Consider the following 24,755-nt stretch of genomic DNA (forward strand, 5'->3'; position numbering starts at 1 on the left):
CTGTGTGTGTAGCAGTCATTGTGTTACAGAATTCAGCCATTACATTTTATTTGTCATTTTTTTCTCTTTTAAAACCAGAGATCCAGCAGTTCTGATTCCCCCCCACCCCTTCCTTTCCAGAACTTAGCTAATGTTTTAGAGGCACCTTGAGTCAACAAGGGTCTGGGTCTTCAAAGGACCAGTTATCTCCACTTAGGCCAGAGATCTTGTAGGGTCTGTTAGCAATCAACTCCTACAGTTTATCACTTTCCAGAGGGGATTAGAAGTGACCCATCATAAAACAATGAAAATCCTTCCGGCAATTAAAGCACTAGGAACACTATAGCACAATAGTGTGCAATAAAATGTCTACCCTGAAAGCAGTCAGGTGTGGGGCGACCTCTCCGAGACCTCTTCCCAAGTCACAACTTAAATTCACACACAATTCATAAAATCTGACATGACCAAGAAACATTAAAGTGTTACTAAACCCAGGACCCTGCATTCACTGTATCTGTTTTCCCACAGTACACAGAACATGGAAATACAATTATTTTAGTAAATATAAACTGTTAAATACCTTTTCTTATTAGCAGTTACAGCAGTCTTGTGACTTCTATCAGTGTCCAGCAGAGCGCTGGTTACAGCTTGTAGGAGGAGTTTTCTTTCTGCTCTAAGAGGATGCAAAACCCCTGACCTCTGTCTGGACAGTACTGATTGGCCCTGTGCTGATCACATACACTCTCCCAAGAAAAAAAAACCTCTCTAGCAATACACACTAAACTAAGCATGCACAGAATGGCTACGAGTTCAGTCTGTCTTATCAGGAGGTAAGACGTGGACATTTGAACAAGAGGAGGGGCAGAGAAGACAGGATCAAATGGGCTTTTACACAATGCAGAGGATTAACCCCTTAGGTTCCCCAGTGGGTATAACAAGCATGCTTTACTGCATATACAGACTGATTTTATTGTTGTTGGTTTAGTAACACTTTAATATTAAGTATATATTTGAATGGGGAATATCATACCAAAGAGATCAAGGACATACATGACTAAGCTAGCACATACGAAAGAGGAAATAGCATTCTCCTACCTCCTGGGTGACAGACCCATCCGAAATACTCTGCTTAGTATTCCTGTACACGAAATATAATGCTGAACAATAATCCAACAGTTTCCAGAATAAGACCTGCACATGGAAGATATTATGTACTGCTACAGGGCGGCTTTGCTGGGCAAAATCACAAAATATACGTGATTTTGCAGTACCGGATAGGGGGCGCACGTGTTTGTTCTGCACTCTTGTGACCTGATTTCAGCTGTCAGCGTGCTTGTCACGGATCCAACCCACACGCACACGCCAACAGCGACTAGCTAACCAAGGCGCGCACATGCCACCGTGACTTGGGGTAAGAGGGAATAAGGGGAACTTAATCTGATTATATATAAGTATATAAGACCGGCCGTGATATACTTTCACAGCCCGTATTACCTCTGGCCACCACTAGAGGGAGACTCTACTCCAATCCAGCTGGCTGACCACACACACAGGTAGGCATGAATCTTATATACAATCTGGTGCACACTACGGGTTGAGGAGCAGCCTGGCGATCGCACACCCTTCTAGCCTGGCGATCGCACCCCCCCCCCCACCAAATACACCACAAACGGTAGCTTTCCACCACCCAACAGTTTTACTGGCCTGCTGGGCCACCACACACACACAGATCTCCGTCTGGCAGACCTGCTACCTTTACAATCTGCATGCAATCTGCCAACACACAGTGCAATTGCATACAGATAGGCAATGAACTTGACTGAGCATATAAAGACACTGCAATACAATACAATCTAATCTCTCTGGAGATATGCGCCCGAGCTTACGTACCCAGACGTCACTTATTAATTTTATGATTTAATATCCCGAAAGTGGGCAGTGCATAAAATATGTACAAAGTATAAAAAGTTACAGAAAATACAAGAAATACAAGAAGACACACAATTGGCTATTGACTATAAAATAAAAGGGAAATAAAAACAGAAATAAAACTTTTACCAAGAGTTATCCTGCGACTGGAGCAAGTCAGAGAAAGTCCGCAATCCTTCAGTCAATAGAACTGTCTCCATACGAATCACAACGTCCATATCCCAGGTCCTCAATTTATGGGAATATGGACGTAGGCTGGACATTAGCCCTTGGCCAATGGACTCTGGGGGGTGTTCCTGTACCAGCCCACAGGACGTTCTGGGTACTAAAATGCCCAAAGTCGATTGGACCAGGAACGGTTTGAATCACCAAGTCAGGGATTGAATTTCTGACACCAGCGCATCAGTCCGATCGCGACAGTACCAATCACTGTTCAGCTGTCGCAATCAGGTGCCAGATAATCATTTTCTGCATTTTTCTGGGGTTCTACATAGGCTACCAATACAGTTTTACATGCCAATGTAGCCTACAGTGTGTCCAATTAGAAGGAAGGATTTACATCTCTCTGCAACTAATATTTTAGCTTTTATGAGAGATGAAATATATTCCTTTGATCTGTGTATATTCGTCAAAGCTCCCAGACACCACCACTGGTCTCCCGCTGTGTCATGAAGCCAAACCTTCTAGAGCCCTTTTCCTTCCAGATTTCCAGGAGGTGACAAATCTTATTGGCATCCAGGTGTCACCTCCTGTCCAAATGAAGCTCTGTCCCTTTCAGATGCTAATTGGTGACCATATGTCTCTGACTGAAATCTGAACACATCTTATATTATTATAACATGGAATGCTAAACCTACATTTCCATATTTTCTACAGATCACATCTCAACTACTCAAATCTTTATATTTATGCCACAGGGCTAAAGCCCGCTTTTGGTTGACATCACTCAGCCGGTCCAGACTGGGGAAAGATCCCAACTTTTTTCTTTCAATAAATCTTTTAAATAAATACATTTTTTTAAGAGATACATTTGTTATCACTATCATGTATACTGAAAAGGGCATGAAGTCAAAGACTTGTAAGTCAAGAACGGTTGTTCATCATATACATGATATACAAGTGTCAAAGCATTTGTCATGTCAAAAGGTACACTGATCGCATTATAACATGGAAACCATATGTATAACAAGAGAAAATCTATAAGCCAGTTTCACGAAGCCAGGCGTAGATGGACGAGATGTCAATGTGGAAAATTCACTGTTCAAAGAGCAAAACAGGAGAATACATAAGAACAGATCTCAATTCACAGATCGTCCCTGAGGAAGTGCCTAGAAAAATAAAGAGAGTGGAAATAAAACTGATAGAAAAGAGAGAAAGATCCTGACTTTTATGTCTGGATCCACCCCAGAGTTTGAAGCAGCACCTGCCTCAGTCTCACAGTGATCTGCTAAGAGCCTGAGCCAGCCACCTCCTCCCCCTCCACAGCCTAGCACTATGGAGGGGGGGGCACAGCAGACAGTTCTTCTCACAGTGGCAGTGAGAACTCAGCGATCAGCTATCATGTGATGATGCTGCATCCACCTAGGTAAGTAATTTTGGGAAAAAATCCATCCCATACTTCTCTTTTAAGTAAACCCAGCAACCTTTACATTTTGGAAATCCCTGCTCAGTTTACCTCTCAGAGAGGTAAACTTTCTGTAGGGTTACCATACTTTTCCTGTGGCTGTCCTTGAAAGTTTAATAAGGTGTGGGACTTCTGGCTCGATTCTCCTTCTTTTACTGAGATGTAAGTCCTGTTTGTAGGATAGATTGGATCTCTGCCTACGTATTGTACAGAGCTTCTAAGATGAGGACTAGAGATGAGCGAAGAAATGAAAAATTCGATTCGACTGATTCGGCGAATTCGTGGACAATATTCGATTCGAGTCGAATAAATTCGCTGTGAATTTAACTTAAAAAAGGGTGTTTCTAGGCTTCAGAGAGACTTAATATTAGTGCAGAACACTGTACCTTTAATTTAAATGCCCTTGGAGTCTGCTGGGGAAGAGAAATAATACTGTCTGTCAGTATGACATGCAGATGAGTGCCGTCGATCTTAGAATCACCGCACACTTCACTCATTTGGGCAGTCACGGGGCCAAAACCAGTGTTTGGAGCCACAGTGTGGCGGTGGAGGCAGCAGCAATGGGAGGCCATACAGCAACCTATGACAAAATGGAAACCAGCAGGAGCGTGAGGAGACCTGAAAGTGGCACATGGCAGAGTGGGAGCAATGGGAGGCGGTACAGGGACCCAGGTCACACTGTGGGCCCAGCAGCAGCGTGACCAGGCGGTACGGGGGCCCATGGCCGATATGGGGCTTGGTGGCACCTATGGAAGGCCTGTAATCTGCCAGCAACCTATGACAAAATGGACAACCGCAGGAGTGTGAGGAGATTTCAAAGTGGCACATGGCAGAGTGGAAGCAATGGGAGGCCGTACAGGGACCCAGGTCACACTGTGGGCTCAGCAGCAGCGTGACCAGGAGGTACGGGGGCCCATGGTCGATATGGGGCCTGGCGGCACCTATGGAAGGCCGCTAATCTGCCAGCAACCTATGACAAAATGGACAACCGCAGGAGTGTGAGGAGATTTCAAAGAGGTACATGGCAGAGTGGAAGCAATGGGAGGCCGTACAGGGACCCAGGTCACACTGTGGGACCAGCATCAGCGTGAACAGGCGGTACGGGGGCCCATGGCCGATTTGACCTCATTCATCCCATAGTCCTGCCGACTCACGAATAGCGTGGCCTCCTCAAAGGGCCTGAGCAAGCGCAGGTGTCACACATGAGCTGACAATGGCTGACATCTAAGTTACACAGGGAGTACCTTTATCCGCTTTTAACATCAGGAAATCTGTGATGGCCTTTAGCTGTTCGTAAAGGCGGTCTAACATATGTAGGGTTGAATTACACCTTGTTGCAACGTCACAGCATGAGGAGTCGGTACGGGGGCCCATGGCAGATTACATGTCTGGCAGCAGCAATGGGAGGCCCGTAATCTGCCAGCACCCTATGTCAAAAAATTTAACACACCAGCAGTGTGAAGAGACCTGAAAGTGGCACATGGCAGCAGAGTGTGGCGATGGAGACAGCAGCAATGGGAGGCCGTACAGGGACCCATGAGAGACTCTGGACTTGGCAGCAGCATGAGGAGGCGGTATATAGGGGCCCATGGCAGATTAGGGGCCTGGCAGCAGCTATGTGAGGCCCGTAATCTGCCTGCACCCTATGTCAAAAAATTAAACACACCAGCAGTGTGAAGAGACCTGAAAGTGGCACATGGCAGCAGAGTGTGGCGATGGAGACAGCAGCAATGGGAGGCCGTACAGGGACCCATGAGAGACTCTAGACTTGGCAGCAGCATGAGGAGGCGGTATATAGGGGCCCATGGCAGATTAGGGGCCTGGCAGCAGCTATGTGAGGCCCGTAATCTGCCTGCACCCTATGTCAAAAAATTTAACACACCAGCAGTGTGAAGAGACCTGAAAGTGGCACATGGCAGAAGAGTGTGGCGATGGAGACAGCAGCAATGGGAGGCCGTACAGGGACCCATGAGAGACTCTGGACTTGGCAGCAGCATGAGGAGGCGGTATATAGGGGCCCATGGCAGATTAGGGGCCTGGCAGCAGCTATGTGAGGCCCGTAATCTGCCTGCACCCTATGTCAAAAAATTAAACACACCAGCAGTGTGAAGAGACCTGAAAGTGGCACATGGCAGCAGAGTGTGGCGATGGAGACAGCAGCAATGGGAGGCCGTACAGGGACCCATGAGAGACTCTGGACTTGGCAGCAGCATGAGGAGGCGGTATATAGGGGCCCATGGCAGATTAGGGGCCTGGCAGCAGCTATGTGAGGCCCGTAATCTGCCTGCACCCTATGTCAAAAAATTAAACACACCAGCAGTGTGAAGAGACCTGAAAGTGGCACATGGCAGAGTGTGGCGATGGAGACAGCAGCAATGGGAGGCCGTACAGGGACCCATGACAGACTCTAGACTTGGCAGCAGCATGAGGAGGCGGTATATAGGGGCCCATGGCAGATTAGGGGCCTGGCAGCAGCTATGTGAGGCCCGTAATCTGCCTGCACCCTATGTCAAAAAATTTAACACACCAGCAGTGTGAAGAGACCTGAAAGTGGCACATGGCAGCAGAGTGTGGCGATGGAGACAGCAGCAATGGGAGGCCGTACAGGGACCCATGAGAGACTCTAGACTTGGCAGCAGCATGAGGAGGCGGTTTATAGGGGCCCATGGCAGATTAGGAGCCTGGCAGCAGCTATGTGAGGCCCGTAATCTGCCTGCACCCTATGTCAAAAAATTTAACACACCAGCAGTGTGAAGAGACCTGAAAGTGGCACATGGCAGCAGAGTGTGGCGATGGAGACAGCAGCAATGGGAGGCCGTACAGGGACCCATGAGAGACTCTAGACTTGGCAGCAGCATGAGGAGGCGGTTTATAGGGGCCCATGGCAGATTAGGGGCCTGGCAGCAGCTATGTGAGGCCCGTAATCTGCCTGCACCCTATGTCAAAAAATTTAACACACCAGCAGTGTGAAGAGACCTGAAAGTGGCACATGGCAGCAGAGTGTGGCGATGGAGACAGCAGCAATGGGAGGCCGTACAGGGACCCATGAGAGACTCTGGACTTGGCAGCAGCATGAGGAGGCGGTATATAGGGGCCCATGGCAGATTAGGGGCCTGGCAGCAGCTATGTGAGGCCCGTAATCTGCCTGCACCCTATGTCAAAAAATTAAACACACCAGCAGTGTGAAGAGACCTGAAAGTGGCACATGGCAGCAGAGTGTGGCGATGGAGACAGCAGCAATGGGAGGCCGTACAGGGACCCATGAGAGACTCTGGACCTAGCAACAGCATGAGGAGGCGGTATATAGGGGCCTATGGCAGATTAGGGGCCTGGCAGCAGCTATAGGAGGCCCGTAATCTGCCAGCACCCTATGTCAAAAAATTAAACACACCAGCAGTGTGAGGAGACCTGAAAGTGGCACATGTTTGAGGCATGATTCATGGCGGATTTAATCAGTTGTGTCAGGAACTGGTGGTTTGAAATCCAGACTAATCCACGCCTGATTCATTTTCACAAACGTGAGTCTCTCCACACTTTGGGTGGACAGTCGTGTCCTCCGCGGAGTTACAATACCTCCTGCCGCACTAAACACGCGCTCCGATGCCACGCTACTGGCCGGGCATGACAGCCTTTCAAGGGCAAATTCAGCTAGTTGGGGCCAAAGGTCAAGTTTCGTTGCCCAGTAGTCAAGGGGATTGTCTACCTCGGTTGGCAGGGTGCTGTCCAAGTAGGCCCAAGCCTGTTGTTTGAGCTCCTGCTCCAGGTCCACCTGATGCTGCTGCTGCTGCTGCGGCTGGTTAGTAGTTTCCTCACTGCGCTGGTGAAGAAAGCTACTCATCATCGACTGCAGACTGAGGCAGCCACTGCTGGTGGAGCTGCCACTGCTCCTACCACCCCACCCCTCCCCTGCTGCCATGCCAGCGGAACGCGAGCGCACAGGGCCCACAGTGTCTGAGGATGGACGTTGGCGCACAAAGGCAGAGACCAACTGACTACATAGGTGGTTTTTATAGTACGTAATTTTGGCCTCCCTCTCAGCAGGTGTGAAAAAGGCCACCATTTTGGACCGGTAGCGAGGGTCCAACAAGGTGGACAGCCAAAAGTCATCCCTCTGTCTGATGGTTATTATTCGGCTGTCGCTACGCAAGCAACCGAGCATGCTATGGGCCATTTGTGCCAAGGAATGCGAGGGACTCCCTGCCTCCATCTCCACAGCATACTGCCACGGTGCGTCTGGGTCCTCTGTCTCCTCCTCCTCCTCCTCTACCAGATGCTCCTGCTCCTCCACTCCTGTCCGCTGAGTGGAAAAACCACCCATTTCACTCAATAATTCCTGAGCACAAATGTCCTCCTCTACCTCCTCCTCTTCTTCCTGTCCTGCCCCCACAGGGGTCATGTGGCGTTGAGATCTGTGCGCCACGTCTACCGCACCCTGACCAGCCATTGTTAACAGCATTTGTTCCAGGACGTGCAACAGAGGAATGACGTCGTTCATCCCATAGTCCTGCCGACTCACGAATAGCGTGGCCTCCTCAAAGGGCCTGAGCAAGCGGCAGGTGTCACGCATGAGCTGCCAATGGCTGACATCTAAGTTACACAGGGGAGTACCTTTATCCGCTTGTAACATCAGGAAATCGGTGATGGCCTTTCGCTGCTCGTAAAGGCGGTCTAACATGTGTAGGGTTGAATTCCACCTTGTTGCAACGTCGCAGATCAGGCGATGCTGTGGAATTCCGTTCTGCCGCTGCAGCTCAATGAGGGTGTTCTTTGCGGTGTAGGAATGGCTGAAATGCATGCACAGTTTACGTGACATTTTAAGGATGTCTTGCAGTGGGATGGTGGATTTTAGGAACCGCTTGACAACCAGATTGAACACGTGAGCCATGCATGGCGCATGGCACAACCTTCCTTGACGCAGAGCAGACACCATGTTCTTTCCGTTGTCAGTCAACATGGTTCCGATTTTTAGTTTGCGCGGAGACAGCCATCTGTCGATTTCTCTGTTCATTACACTCAGCAGTTCCTCCCCTGTGTGACTACGTTCGCCAAGGCATACCAGGTGCAGCACAGCGTGACACCGTTGCGCCCTGCACATGTGATATGCCGGTCGGGTAATGGGACTTGGCACGGGGGTGGCGGCTGAGGACACGGCGGAAAAAGAGGTGGTAGAGGCGGACATGCTTGCTGGACCAAGGACGTGCAAACGTGGAGGCAAAAGCGTCGTGACCTGTCCAAGTTGCTGGTGCGGCTGTGCCGGCACCACGTTCACCCAGTGGGCCGTAAATGACATGTACTGTCCCTGACCGTAGTTACAGCTCCACACGTCGGCGCTGCCGTGCACTTTGGCAGAGACCGACATGCTCAAAGACTGGCCCACCATCTCTTCTACATGTGAATGCAGGGCTGGCACTGCCTTTTGGGCAAAGAAATGACGGCTTGGCACTCTCCACCGCGGCGCGGCACAAGCCATCATTTCTCGGAAAGGTGCTGAGTCCACCAGTTGGAAAGGGAGGGACTGCAGCACCAGCAACTTGGACAGGAGGACGTTCAGCTTTTGCACCGTCGGGTGCGTGCTCGCAAACTGTTGTCTCTTGGATACGGATTCCAAGAAAGACTGTTGACGGAATCCGAGAAGAGGAGTAGCAGGAGAAGGAGCATCTGAACGAGCGGAAGATGCCAACGAGCGACAACTCCCCTCAGCAGAGGTGTTGGAGCCTTGACTGGCTGATAGAGGGCGATTGACGACGTCGGGTGACGGAGCAAGTAACGGAGCGGGTGATGGAGCGGGGGCTGGGGCAGGCAGAACCGCCGTATGTTTATCACGGTTTTCCCAGGCCACCGAATGGTGACGCTGCATATGCTGACGCAACGCTGTAGTCCCAACATGGGCCCCCTGGCCACGCTTGCATTTCTGGCCACATAGTCGACATACGGCTACGTTTACTTCCTCGGGCGGCTTGAGGAAAAATTGCCACACCACCGAGTAGGAAACTTTGCCCCCGCTACTCTTCACTGGCTGACTGCTACTTCCTCCGTGCGCACCGGCACCACTACTGGCCGTGGTGGTAGGCTGCAGTGGAGCTGGTGCTCTACTCCGTGGACGTTTGGCTCCACTGACACTGATGCGACCCTGCTGCTGTCTCCTGGGCAACCCACCGACTGTTTTGCTCGCTGCCAAGCTGCCACCCTCTTCTCCTGATGATGCGGAAGAAATTGCCTGATGACGACGAGGCTGCCAAGTGCGATCAACCTCCTCATCATCAAGTAGGGTCTCCGCCTCACTACTAGCCCCCTCGGCTGCGTCTGGGTCAGGAGACAGACTTGTCTCTAGACCGGCTACCGAGCCACTCTCCTCGCCAGTACTTGTTCGCTTGGCTGCTGAAAAGGCCGATGTCTCCCCCCGTTCCTGACCGCCCTCTGTTAGCTCTTCCTCACTGTACAGTGGGGCTGAGCCCACAGCATGCGATACTTCGCTTGGTGAGGGAACAGCAAAGGACAGGGGCAGGTAGAGGACACGTGATTTCAGTGGGCTTGCTCCCGGGCCATGCCAACTAACGGTTGTGTCTGACGTACCCACCGACCGTTGGCTGTAGGTGTCAGAGGTGACCTGGGAAGAGGAAGACGACCGAGCCAACCAATCAATGACGGCAGGGTTGTCGGTGGAGACACGACCGCTGGATGACACCGGGAGCACTGGCCTCTGGCTGCGAATACTGCTGCCTCGACCCCTTCCTCTGCTGCCACGTCTGCTCGCTCCTAAAACATTGCCTCCTCTGCCACTCCTCTGCATGTTGTCTGACATACTATTTAATTCAACGATTAGGTGTCCCTGAGTAACAATTCTCTGGCACTCAGTAACAATTCTGTCTGTCCCTGAGTATGAATTCTGTGGCCCTGAGTAACAATTCTGTGTCTGTGCGAGTAACAATTCTGTGTCTGTGCGAGTAACAATTCTGTGTCTGTGCAAGTAACAATTTTGTGTCTGTGCGAGTAACAATTCTCTGGCACTCAGTAACAATTCTGTCTGTCCCTGAGTAACAATTCTCTGGCACTCAGTAACAATTCTGTCTGTCCCTGAGTAACAATTCTCTGGCACTCAGTAACAATTCTGTCTGTCCCTGAGTATGAATTCTGTGGCCCTGAGTAACAATTCTGTGTCTGTGCGAGTAACAATTCTGTGTCTGTGCAAGTAACAATTTTGTGTCTGTGCGAGTAACAATTCTCTGGCACTCAGTAACAATTCTGTCTGTCCCTGAGTAACAATTCTCTGGCACTCAGTAACAATTCTGTCTGTCCCTGAGTATGAATTCTGTGGCCCTGAGTAACAATTCTGTGTCTGTGCGAGTAACAATTCTGTGTCTGTGCAAGTAACAATTTTGTGTCTGTGCGAGTAACAATTCTCTGGCACTCAGTAACAATTCTGTCTGTCCCTGAGTAACAATTCTCTGGCACTCAGTAACAATTCTGTCTGTCCCTGAGTAACAATTCTCTGGCACTCAGTAACAATTCTGTCTGTCCCTGAGTAACAATTCTCTGGCACTCAGTAACAATTCTGTGTCTGTGCGAGTAACAATTCTGTGTCTGTGCAAGTAACAATTTTGTGTCTGTGCGAGTAACAATTCTCTGGCACTCAGTAACAATTCTGTCTGTCCCTGAGTAACAATTCTCTGGCACTCAGTAACAATTCTGTCTGTCCCTGAGTAACAATTCTCTGGCACTCAGTAACAATTCTGTCTGTCCCTGAGTAACAATTCTCTGGCACTCAGTAACAATTCTGTCTGTCCCTGAGTATGAATTCTGTGGCCCTGAGTAACAATTCTGTCTGTGCGAGTAACAATTCTGTGTCTGTGCAAGTAACAATTTTGTGTCTGTGCGAGTAACAATTCTCTGGCACTCAGTAACAATTCTGTCTGTCCCTGAGTAACAATTCTCTGGCACTCAGTAACAATTCTGTCTGTCCCTGAGTAACAATTCTCTGGCACTCAGTAACAATTCTGTCTGTCCCTGAGTAACAATTCTCTGGCACTCAGTAACAATTCTGTCTGTCCCTGAGTAACAATTCTGTCTGTCCCTGAGAATGAATTCTGTGGCCCTGAGTAAGAATTCTCTGGCACTCAGTAACAATTCTGTCTGTCCCTGAGTAACAATTCTCTGGCACTCAGTAACAATTCTGTCTGTCCCTGAGTAAAAATTCTGTGGCCCTAATAACGTTTCTGTGGCCCTAAGTAACAATTCTCTGGCACTGAGTGAAAATTCTGTCTGTCCCTGAGTATGAATTCTGTGGCCCTAACTAGCGTTTCTTTGTCCCTAAATAACGATTCTGTGGCCCTCATTAACAAGTCTGTGTCCCTGAGTAATGGTTCTCTGTCCCTAAGTAACTTCTCTCTGTCCCCAATTCTCGTTTCTGTGGCCCTAACTCTGTCCCTGTCCCTAGTACAGAGCGGTCTGCCTCTGTTCAATGACTGCAGGCAAATGAAGATTTCCAAAATGGCCGCTATATATACCTCGACCATTACACAGTGCTGGCTGGCTGGCTGCTGATTGGCTGATGCGATCACATGTCGTTGAGGAATGCATTATGGGGCAGCGCGCCTTGTCTGCGCGCCTTCCCCGACATCCCCGCTCCGTCGCCGCACATGTCAGCCGCCATTTTCGGAAAAATTTCGATTCGCGCGTCCGAATTAGGCTGTTTTTCGGATTCGGCACGAATCGAAATTTTTCCGATATTCGACTCGAATTCCACTTCGGATACTTCGATTCGCTCATCTCTAATGAGGACCGTAGACATGCACATATAGCACCCTCTAGTGTAGGTAAATTTATTGTGTATGACTCATGGTAACTATGGTTCTGGAGGACGATGGAACCTTCCAGAAGCCAGTGGGTGGAAGGGGTGGAGACCTAATTTGCATGCTTATGGGAGTTCAACCAATCCCAGATTTGGAAGCCCTGGTAGAGTAATGAGACCAACCCATAAATATGGGAGAGTTAGGCTGGCAAGGGGGGTCAGGTGGAAGATGGAGTGCAGGAGGGTCTATTTAGCATCACGACATGAACATGATCAAGGCCTGGCTGCAGTGGAAGCAAAGAGGACAGAGTGAGTACACCACCACACCTAGGGATCTACAAGGGGAGAGATTGCCACATGTATCAAACTTACAAAGGACAGCGCTGTGTCCTTTATTGTTGTCCTGGGAGATCTTCAGAGCATCCAAGAGGGTTGGTAGTGTCTGCAGGCTGTGGAGCTGGAAGCAGTTCTACAGGGGGGAAGAGACATCTCTGTATGTAGTTTACAACAAGTTAAGCTGACTTTCAGAGGGGGTGCAAGTCCCTGGCTCATAAGGGGCAGTTGCTACTGATCCTTAATGACTGATTGCTTTCAAGGAAAAGAACAGTCCAGGATCTGTTTTTGTAAATAGCAAGGAAGTTGTCCCTTTGCATTGATTCAGTCAAGTTGGGCATCCCTTAATCCCCATTACCCTATCCAACTTACATCCCCTAATAAATAACAAAGACCAAGCTCATAGGCTGTTCACTGACTGTGGATGCAAGCATGGAAATTTGGTGGTGCCTGGCAGTGCAAAGCTTGGAGGGATCCTGAAACACAGCAGCCCTCAAGACGGTAGCGCTACATATACATACCTTTCGTTTTTTATGGAGTCATTGCTGGGTTAGTTCTATCTTACCTTGCCCATTTTCTGAGAGTTGTAGACCCTACGTGATACTTCTTGATGACGTTCCCCTCAACCATATGCCGAGCAATCACCCCATATTTATTTTCTGGTTGCTTTACCAGCAATACCAACTACGAAGTTCTTGTTTACTGTATATGTTTGAGCTTGGGAATGCTGAATGGCTGTGTTTTGTAACTACTCTCAATTTCAGAAAATTGTTTTCTCATAATACTGAGCGATTGAGCGACCATGGGGGGAATTCATCCAAACTGGAACAGCCACAATCTGGAGCACTTGTGCATGGCATCCAATCAGCTTCTGTCATTCATTTTCACAGCTTTGAGTCTGATTCAGAAGAACGTATCTCTGCTAGCATGAGGCACCAGCAGAAGAACAATAATGATGTGCTTATTATCTAAAAGTGAATTTTTACACAGATCCATGAGTCATAAAAGTATACATACAAAAACATATGCTAGGGTTAGTGCGGAGGGGAAAACTCAGCAAGGCGTACATGGGAAGAACATACAAAGTACTTTCAGTTGGTGCCCTGCTGTGAATCAGGAGCCCATTGCTGAAAGGAAAGCGTTCAAACAAATTGGCCAACACATTGCCCATAGTTAACTATGTAATTCATAAAATTAAAAAATGCTTTGTTTTAATTCATGTCTGCTTATTAATAAAACCCAATTCTCAATGATAGCTTGACTATTGTCCAACAAAAACACCACTACATCATTGTTTCAATAACCACATCCACTTGTGCATTGCTTTGGTGTACTGTATGTGGAGCACTACTGAAAAAAAGAACTAACGCCGGAAAAATGAGTGATTGTTATTTGTCTTTTATTTTGCAGATATGCAAATTTTGTTTTTATGCCTCTGAGCATCCAACTTATGTATGATTTATTAGGAATATAGAGGCACATAAAAAGATAATAGACACCTTTTGTAATTAAATTGCAATAACCTGCAAAAATTGTAAACTGAATAAATGCTAGAACTAAGAGCTAGAAAAAAGACATGATGACAAAAAATGTTTAGTGCTTCTAAAATTTTACAGTGACTAATTATGGGGATGCTCGCAGCTAATATGTAGTCTGTATAAACTATATAAAAGTGAAGAGTCATGTTTTGTGTTTATGTTTGTTTAGACTAGATCAAGAGGAGGACGCGTGTATTAGTGAGACAGAAGCAGGCAGGAGAACCAACCTCTGCTTTTATTAACTAAAGGATAGCTCTTTAGTGGGACCAGTGAAGTCTTCCCTTACATCTCAAAAATTAGTTAATGCAGCTAATGCAGTTAATGCAGCAAATTAATAAACATTATTGCACAACCAAGAAATGTCAGCCTTATACACAAATAAGAACTTAAGTAGTTGGGTTATTATGAATTTTTATATAGGCCTCATGCCAGGGCTGCTGTTAGAAACCAAGGGGCCCCATACAGTCAACCTGACCTTCCCCTCCCCCAAAAAACCCCACAGTTTACTATGCTTAAGTTATAAATTAACACAGTGAATGATCGGTACCAATCACTCATTGTGGTCATTCTGGAAAGAAAGAGTCTGGTAAATGTGATATATTTACCAGAACCTTCCCCCCACTCTCCATCCTGAAGGGGGAAACGTATAGTGTATGGGGGGGGTGCAATTGCTCGAACCGATTCCCTGTGCGGATCTTTCTGCAGCAGCTGAAAGCCAGCGAGAGCAAGAGGAGAAGATACCAGCTCTCAGCTGCTGCAAAGAGCCATACAGGGGATCAGTTCCAGTAATTGCCAATCACCCTCCCTGCCCGCATCCGATTCACCCAGCTGCCTCAGCCCCCCTTCTGGCCTGGGCCCCATGCAGGAGGACTGGTGGTACCCCCTTATCCACAGCCCTGCCTTATGCCCATGGAGGTGCCGTGTACAGCCTGTCATACAAGTGAATGGCTGTATGTGGCCAATACTCATGTAAACGCAGATGCTTCTGTGGACTGGCATTTACCTACACATGCGCTTACGAAGTATTTCTTGAACACAAAACTTTTGTATTTGGGAAATACTGTATGTCTGACAGACAGGTGCAGGTATACACTAAATACAATAAAGAATGTAGCGCTACACCCAAAGGATACATGCACACTTAAATAATAAAAAATATATATAAAAAAAAAAAAATTATATGTGAAATCACAAAATCTCATAAAAAAAAAATATATATATATATAAGTGTGACAGTGATATCAATTAATATTAATTAGTGCCCATAAATCATGGAATCCACACAATAAAGTAAATAACTCAAAACATGTGAAAAAACATTCCCATATATATATATGTATATATAGCACGCATACATATATATATAATTATAATCACACGTGCCTCTTGTGAAGTGAAACGACCATTAAAATGGTACAAACAACAGTGCTCTCAAAGTCCAATAAATGTTGCTGGTGACCGAAGAAAAAACAGTGCTTCCAATAACTACTGTTAGTGACCATAGGCAAAACTCGTGCAGATCTCTGAGTGCATATACATCTGACAATCCGACCACCATCTGGATAAGCCTCTCACCTCATCCCTTCGACCCTTGCGGATCAAAGGGCAGTTGTGGATCCCCCTCACGGATCCTCCAAGATCACTATCACTCCAAAGGTTGCTCTCTCAGAAATAAATATTCCCACTCTGGCTCTTCTCCAGGAAAGTATTGCAGCATCAATCTCTCAAATGAGACAAAATGAATCCTCCCATAGTGCAGTATATTTTATTTGTTACATAGGAACAGATAACATTAAGCTTTTTCACTTACGTAGCAGCCAGTCCAAAACCTCATGCTTTCGGATGAGGGTATGTATGTATGGGTGTACAGCTGTCACAATGTCATGTGACTTCCTCAGGGCTCAAGTCACATGACATTGTGACGCAACGCGTCGGCTTGACGTGGTGACGTATTTCCGGCGTGGCGGCCATCTTGGTACACCTGTGTATTCAGCTAAACACCCATACATACATACCCTCATCCGAAAGCATGAGGTTTTGGACTGGCTGCTACGTAAGTGAAAAAGCTTAATGTTATCTGTCCCTATGTAACAAATAAAATATACTGCACTATGGGAGGATTAATTTTGTCTCATTTGAGAGATTGATGCTGCAATACTTTCCTGGAGAAGAGCCAGAGTGGGAATATTTATTTCTGAGAGAGCAACCTTTGGAGTGATAGTGATCTTGGAGGATCCGTGAGGGGGATCCACAACTGCTCTTTGATCCGCAAGGGTCGAAGGGATGAGGTGAGAGGCTTATCCAGATGGTGGTCGGATTGTCAGATGTATATGCACTCAGAGATCTGCACGAGTTTTGCCTATGGTCACTAACAGTAGTTATTGGAAGCACTGTTTTTTCTTCGGTCACCAGCAACATTTATTGGACTTTGAGAGCACTGTTGTTTGTACCATTTTAATGGTCGTTTCACTTCACAAGAGGCACGTGTGATTATAATTATATATATATATGTATGCGTGCTATATATACATATATATATATGGGAATGTTTTTTCACATGTTTTGAGCTATTTATTTTATTGTGTGAATTCCATGATTTATGGGCACTAATTAATATTAATTGATATCACTGTCACACTTATATATATATATATTTTTTATGAGATTTTGTGATTTCACATATAATTTTTATTTTTATTTTTTTATATTTTTTATTATTTAAGTGTGCATATATCCTTTGGGTGTAGCGCTACATTCTTTATTGTATTTATTTATCACAATCACTGGTATATGATTTAATGTTAGCAGCTTCCCCTGGGATTTATATATATTTTCATTTAGTTTAAACACTTGGGAGCGCAGGAGGTTCACACCACTACTGTTGCAGGTATACACTGATGATTCAGCATCGGCATTTGTATAAGTACGGTCATGTACAGCCATTTACGGGAATGGCAGGCTGTATGAGGCAGCTGTGGCTCCTCAAGCGTAGGAAAAAATGCACATAATTTTAGGCTGGACATATTTTCAATCTTTCACTGTCTGTGTGCCTAGTCCCTCATCTGCTCTATCAATGTTTTTCTACTTAAAGCTGCATTGTTACAATTTTAGTGATGTATAGTATATGTGCATTTTTGACAATATGTAAATTTAACAATCTTTTCTGTATTTAAAAGTACCTTCTTGATGTGTCAGACATGGATAGCTGGATTGCAGAAAAACTTCCACTGGTTAACAGTAAGGATTATGGAAAAGATGAGGATGCTACCCTAAAACTCATGAAAAGACAAAAGGTATGCAACAGAAATATTCTACTTACAAGTCCTAAAACCATTATATATATATATATATATATATATATATATATATATATATATATATATACTGTATATCCCATTGTCAATCTATGTGATGAATGGAAAACAAGTGGACCACAGCTTGCCACAAAGGGTGTGCCTCTATGCTGTATTCTGATGTTTTTGTTTCAGTTTTGGGTATATTTTAAAGCAGTATTAAACCCAAAAGCAAAGATTTATTATACTGCAATTTACCAATTCTTAGATGTGATGGCTGCATTTTTTTAAGGCTTTCTTTCTTCTTTTCATCTGGTGATCCAGCCAGTAAGTCTGTTGTTTTTCAAAAGAACAAATGTAACTGTTAGAGTGTTGAGACAAGCCATTTACTACTGACAGGGGTGTTTACAATGATCAGCTTTTATTTATTCATGTAAAACCTTTAACCTAAAGGGAATTTTTTTTGCTGTAACTGCTTATAAAGTGTCAGCTGCAGTTCAGCTTCAGTTTGTTAGTGTATCTAAATCTGCTAGTACATCTAACACTCCCCTCCCCCCCAGAATGACAATGCTGCTATCCAAATGTGCCCCTGTGCTCGTTCATCCAGAGTGGGCACACTCTAATACAGAAGGTATGTTATTCGCCAGATCACCAGGTAAAAACAGATGAAAAAAAGTCTAAAAAAAAAAGGAAAACGAATGCATCCACTACATTTAATGATTGCTAAGCTGCAATATATTACATTTTTGGTTTTGGGTTTAACCACTTACCAACCGGGCTATAGCCGCGGTTGTCCAGTTCTGGGAAGACGTCATATGACATCCTCCCAGAACGCGCCCTCCCTCTCACCCCCAGCGATCTCCGTGATCGCTGTATTCTACGGACACAGCTGATCACGTGATATGCTAAAAAGCCAATCACAGTGGCCTTTTATCTTGTGATCAGCTATGTCCAATGACTCAGCAGATCACTGGTAAATCCAGTTGCCGATTATCGGCTGCACTTTACTCACGCTATGACAGATAACTAGTACTGCCGATAACCAGCAATTGTCAGAGGATAGATCAGCACTGATCATCAGTGCCCTGATGATCAGTGCCCAGCAGTGGCGCCCACCTTTGCCCAGCAGTGCCACCCACCTTTGCCCAGCAGTGCCGCCCACCTGTGCCCAGCAGTGCCTAGCAGTGCCATCCACCTGTGCCCAGCAGTGCCACCCATCAGTGCCACCCAGCAATGCCCCCATCAGTGCCCAGCAGTGCCACCAGTCAGTGCCCAGCAGTGCCACCAGTCAGTGGCGTCAATCAGTGCTGCCCATCAGTGCCACCTATCAGTGCCCATCATTGTTGCATATCAGTGCAGCATGATCAGTGCCACCTCATCAGTGCCACCTATCAGTGCTGCCTATCAGTGCCCATCAGTGGTGCCTATCCGTGCCACCTCATCAGTGCCACCTATCAGTGCTGCCTATCAGTGCAGCCTCATCAATGAAGGAGAAAAATTACCTGTTTGCAAAATTTTATAATAGAAACAAAGAAAAACTTTTTTTTTTAATTTTTTGCTCTTTTTTTAGTTTATAGCGCAAAAAATAAAACACCCAGCGGCGATTAAATACCACCAAAAGAAAGCTCTATTTGTGTGAAAAAATGCTAAAACTTTCATATGGGTACAGTGTTGCATGACCACACAATTGTCATTCAAAGTGCGACAGCGCTGAAAGCTGAAAATTGGCACGGGCAGGAAGGGGGTATAAGTGCCCGTAGGCAAGTGGTTAATACTGCTTTAAGTTTTGTGCTGAGGTGTCATTGTTCTCTCCTAATTTTAATATACAAATAGACTTTTGATGATTTAAAGGTTTTCACTATCCCCAGGCACCATTATGCCAGTTGTGGTTGCTCATGCCAGCCACCTGCCCTGTAGATGCATAGTGACTGTCAAGAAGAACCCCAGGACTCAGCTGGGGACACACTATTCAACACAGCTGGAATTATCAGATAGCAGCTGTGCCTGTAGCTTTTAGAGACAGTGAAGGTTTCATTGACTGGCCACCAGGGAAATAAGTATTCTGCTTCTTCTAATGCAGAGGTCAGCTGGCTGAATTTTTTTACAGAAGCAACAAGGCCATTTAGGTATAAGTGATACTTTAAAGCAGATCTGTTCTTTGCTAAAGCAGGGAAAACAACTGACTCACATTAATGTCTAATACCCCAGCAGCATATACTCACCTTGTCTTAGCAGCAGCACGTACTCACTTTGCTCCCCTGCTGCTGCTTCAACTCACAAGGAACGAGGAAAGAAAGCACTATGTAATTTCAGAGTCTTCCTATTTACACAGGGCAATCATCATGCACCAGCACAGTCACATTAAAGAAAGGGGGTGAATATCATGCACCCCAAACCCGGAGGTACCAGGCTTTTTCTATAGTAGAAAGGAGTCATGAAGGAGCAAAAAAAAGGTGAATGTGTTGATGGAAAGTGTAGTATTTAAATTATAGCAAAAGGCAAAACATGTTTTATGTTTTGGATAGTGTGGAAGGATGAGATCCCCTGTTAAGTTTTCATTGTTGTTTGTGTCACTGTTAGGGAGGTTCACTTTCCTATCTGTCCAGGTGACCAATGTCACTGGGAGATAAAGTGAGGGAAGATGTAAAATTTTGAGTTGCCACAAGAAGAGGAATAGAGGGCAAATCTTCCTACGGGGACATCAGTGCTGGTGAAAAAGAGATTTACTTAAATTTAGAATGATTTACTCTCAGATCCTATTATGTCTGCAAAACTCCAAAAGGTTTTGGCTTTAGAGATACTTTTAATGTGAAATTGTTGCTTTTCCCTTTATGAACAAAGCACATATTTGCTTTAAAGGCCAACTGAGTGGTTTGTGAAGCTCCATGTAGTTATTCCTTTTATCTTAGTAACTAATATGTACTGTATAAACATTGTTTTGTTTTTATAGGACATGCAGCAAGAAATTGAGCTATACCAAAACCTGGCGGCTGATTTGGGACGTACAGGTCAAAGCCTTCCTGTCATTGTTGCTCAGGATGAAGTGGATGCTCCACTGCAAAAGATCTATTCAAAGATGGAAACTTTACAGGATTATGCCAATGTGAGGTAATAAAAAAAGGTGTATCCAGTAGACTACTGTCAGCGGAAATATTCCTTGACTTACTAAATAGACACTTACTTGCTGATCCAGGGAAAGTGACAGTGTCTGCTGATAACCACAACAGTAAAAATTCAGAGAAAGAAAAGAGAGAGAGAAAGAAAAAAAGGACAGATATATATCCAGTTTTTACTACTGTGTTTGCAATAGAGGAATATACTATAGTTTAAGCTCCCTGTACAAGAAGAGACTTCTTTGTAATCTAGAATTTGATTGAATCTCTGTCTAGATGGGGAAAACTGAAAGAGACTCTGGCTTTGCACGAATATCTTAGAGAGTCTGGAGACCTGCAGAAATGGATCAACCAGCAGAGACAAGTGGCCAGCTCTGAGGACTATGGCAATGACTACGAGCATATTCTGGTGAGACACAAATCACAGTTCCCTCTCTTCTATATAGTGCCTGCAACTTAAATTCGCATGTCTGTAGATTGGGCTTTTTTTTATTTTCTTATATTCTGTTCCCATTAATAAATGCATAACATCTGCCTAAAGTGTACCTTTAGTTTTAGGTAGAGTGGGGAAGAGGTAGAAGCTTTGTTGGGTGGTTATTGCTCCTTCTGCAGAGATTCCCCCATGGGTCACCAGGACAGAAAGTGTTGAGATTGCAGAATTGTATGGTTGTCACCAAGACAGGAAGACAGTGGGGACACCCTGAGCTTTACTGCAGGAAAGACAGCTAAATGGGAGGTTCTTATCTGCATACTCGTTCTGGATCAGTGACTTAAAATATTGAAGCCAGGGGGTCAGCATGACAACCAAACTACCAGCATTTGCAAAATGCATAATTATAGTTTTCTTATGCCTGTAGCAAGAAACAGATTTCATTCCCTGTGAAATAATCATCAAACATTTTTCGCAGGGGCAACCGCTATGAACTCAGTTCCTACTAATTTACGCAATCCTCCAGAACTTTATCTTCCAAGAGATTTTTGTATACACACAGTGTGTGGTCAGGCTCTTAGAAGTAAATGCAGTGGCAATGTTTTTCTGCGAAATAAATCAATATATGCATGTGGAATGGGAAAGAGAGGGGTTGGGGATAGGTGGAGTTCTGTAGTTCAGTAGACAGGGCTGACAACAGTGGATGGTATTTCAGTGCAGTAGGCGATGTGTTGGCAGCTCAGAAAAAAAATGACTACATACACTTTTTAAAATTAAGTTTTAGTTTTATAACAAAAAGCTCACATAGACAGGGTAACCTAGGGAACATGTGGCAATAAAAAAGCAAAAGTGAAAAAACATATACAGTCATTACAGAACATCAAGAAACAATGCAGTGAAAGGCAGTGATTATACAGTTGTGTTCAAAATAATAGCAGTCAGACATCACTAACCTGATCAATCACTGTTTTTGGTAGAAATTATATTTCTACATGGCAAATAATTTACTAGCAGGTGTAGTGGAGTAATAGAAATCCAACAGACCCAACAGTCATGACATGCATGCTGCTGATTCTGTGTAATTGAATCACTAATTGAAAGGGGCATGTTCAAAATAATAGCAGTGTGGAGTTCTATTAGTGAGGTCATTCATTCTTTGAAAAACAGGTGTCAATTATTGCCCTTATTTAAGGCAGGAAGGCAGCAAATGTTGTACATGCTGGTTACAGTGCATTTCTCTCTGACATTCTGAGGAAAATGGGTCGTTCCAGACATTGTTAAGAAAAACAGCGTACCTTGATTAAAAAGTTGATTGGAGAGGGGAAAATATATAAAGAAGTACAGAAAATGATAGGCTGCTCAGCTAAAATGATCGCAAATGCTTTAAAATGGCAACCAAAACCTGAAAGACGTGGAAGAAAGCGAAAAACTACCATTCGAATGGATAGAAGAATAGCCAAAATGGCAAGGACTCAGCCAACAATCAGCTCCAGGAAGATCAAAGAAGGTCTAAAGTTACCTGTGAGTACTGTTACAATTAGAAGACGCCTATGTGAAGCCAAGCTATCTGCAAGAAGTCCCTCAAAGTCCCACTGTTGAAAAAAAGACGTGCTGAAGAGGTTACAATTTGCCGAAGAGCACATTGACTGGCCTAAAGAGAAATGGCGCAACATTTTGTGGACTGATGAAAGTAAGATTGTTCTTTTTGGGTCTAGTGGCTGGAGACAGTTTATCAGACGACCCCCAAACACTGAATTCAAGCCCAGGGGCGGACTGACAACTCATGGGGCCCCCGGTCAATAGGGGATCATGGGGCCCCTGTGTCCTTGCCCAAACTCAAAAAAGCCTATGAAAAAGGTACCAGGGGCATCTCATGGGGCCCTCTACTGACCCCGGACCCTCGGGCAGTGCCCGAGTTTCCAAATGGTCAGCCCTCCCCTGTTCAAGCCACAGTACACTGTGAAGACAGTGAAGCATGGTTGCACAAGCATCATGATATGGGGATGTTTCTCATACTACGGTGTTGGGCCTATTTATCGCATACCAGGAATCATGGATCAGTTTGAATACATCAGAATACTTGAAGAGGTCATGCTGCCTTATGCTGAAGAGGAAATGCCCTTGAAATGGGTTTTCCAACAAGACAACGACCCCAAACACACCAGTAAACGTGCAACATCTTGGTTCCAGACTAACAAGATTGACATTATGGAGTGGCCAGCCCAATCCCCAGATCTTAATCCAATAGAAAACTTGTGGGGTGACATAAAAAATGCAGTTTCTGAGGCAAAACCAAGAAATAGAGAAGAACTGTGGAATGTAGTCCAATCATCCTGGGCTGGAATACCTGTTCACAGGTGCCAGAAGTTGGTTGACTCCATGCAACACAGATGTACAGCAGTTCTCAGAAACAGTGCTTATACAACTAAATATTAATTAAGTGATTCAAAGGAAAGCAAAATCTTCAAACATTTTTCAGTTTATATAGTGAATGTTTGAGTTTGTAAAGAAGAATACAAACACTGCTATTTTTTTGAACAGTCTAATATTCACTTTTCTTCAATTTTTTTAGAGGAACAACAAAATTTGATATATTTTTCTTCATGTTTTGATTTGGAATAGAATGTATAGTGTTCCCAATGCATTTGTGTATATGGAAATAAAAGCTATTAGAAGGATTTTGAGCTTTATTCACTTTTTTCAACACACTGCTATTATTTTGAACACAACTGTACATTGGTGAGTGAGTGCAAGGTAGTATCCCTGTGTCAAAAATTTGGGTGACATGTCCAGAAATCTGTATGAACACATACATACACCTTAACTGAAGAGACCACCAAACATAGAATACCTCCTGCACTCCATTACCCCTACAGGTCTCTTGCAAAATTTAGGCACAAATGTCTAGAGATGACCAGATGAGGGAAATACAATCTGGAAAACAATATAACAATTTGTATATTAGGAGGCTCTATGCCCCCCTTTAACCAAAGCAGTGGCCTACAAGTACCATTATGCCCAATACAGCTCTACCTTGTCATGTACTGCATTTTAAAAAAACTCTTCTCTGTGAACGTCTGCTGTAAGCCAATCAGAACAAAGTAAAGTCTCTAATAGCAAGATTTTCTTTTCACAGCATCTTCTGGCCAAGTTTGACACCTTCCAGCACCAGATGGAATCAGCCGGTCAGAGGGTATCTGGCTGCCAGCAACTTGCCAACAGTCTGCTTGACCAAGGACATTCAGAATCAATGCAAATTGTGCAAAAGCAGAAAGAGCTACGGTACATCCTAATCCTATTTCTTATATAGTACTGGTTTCTGCTTCAGTATGCTGATGACAGTTATTTATAGCTGTGTCAATGTTTGTGGTATTTGATTTGTGTTGTGCTGCATTAAGCATGGGGTTGAACTGTATGCTGCCCCTTTTACTTGGATTTTAATTTAACTTGTATGGTTTAGGTCTCATTCACACCATGTGCTCTGTTCACACAACACTAGTATCACATGAAGATTTTTTCTGTGCAGCAATCTGCAATGTGTATATAACTAATTGAAGCGTGCATGAAAACTGATGTAAACTGATGACTCTGCAAGTGAAATCTGTGTGTCAGTTTCCTCAGTTTTCCTGCACGTATGGTGTGAACGAGTACTTACAGGTGTTTTAACAATACAATTCTTCTATGTAATAATCGTGGCTGTTTTAACCCAGGGGCAAAAATGGCATTTG

General features: G+C 45.0%; 1 protein-coding gene across 1 annotated transcript in view; it reads left to right on the top strand.

Moving 5' to 3' along the window:
* Positions 1 to 24,755, top strand: part of SPTBN5 (spectrin beta, non-erythrocytic 5) — a 435,120-nt gene that overhangs the window by 151,730 nt on the left and 258,635 nt on the right. The window contains exons 25-28 of the mRNA XM_089686901.1: positions 17,368 to 17,484; positions 20,435 to 20,592; positions 20,874 to 21,006; positions 24,164 to 24,309. Of these exons, the coding sequence (XP_089543027.1) occupies positions 17,368 to 17,484; positions 20,435 to 20,592; positions 20,874 to 21,006; positions 24,164 to 24,309 (554 nt within the window). The remainder of the gene's footprint in view (positions 1 to 17,367; positions 17,485 to 20,434; positions 20,593 to 20,873; positions 21,007 to 24,163; positions 24,310 to 24,755) is intronic.

Source organism: Staurois parvus, unplaced genomic scaffold (assembly GCF_062004578.1).
Source record: "Staurois parvus isolate SC_StPar_1 unplaced genomic scaffold, SC_StPar_1.0 ptg000414l, whole genome shotgun sequence".
Classification (NCBI taxonomy): Eukaryota; Metazoa; Chordata; class Amphibia; order Anura; family Ranidae; genus Staurois; species Staurois parvus.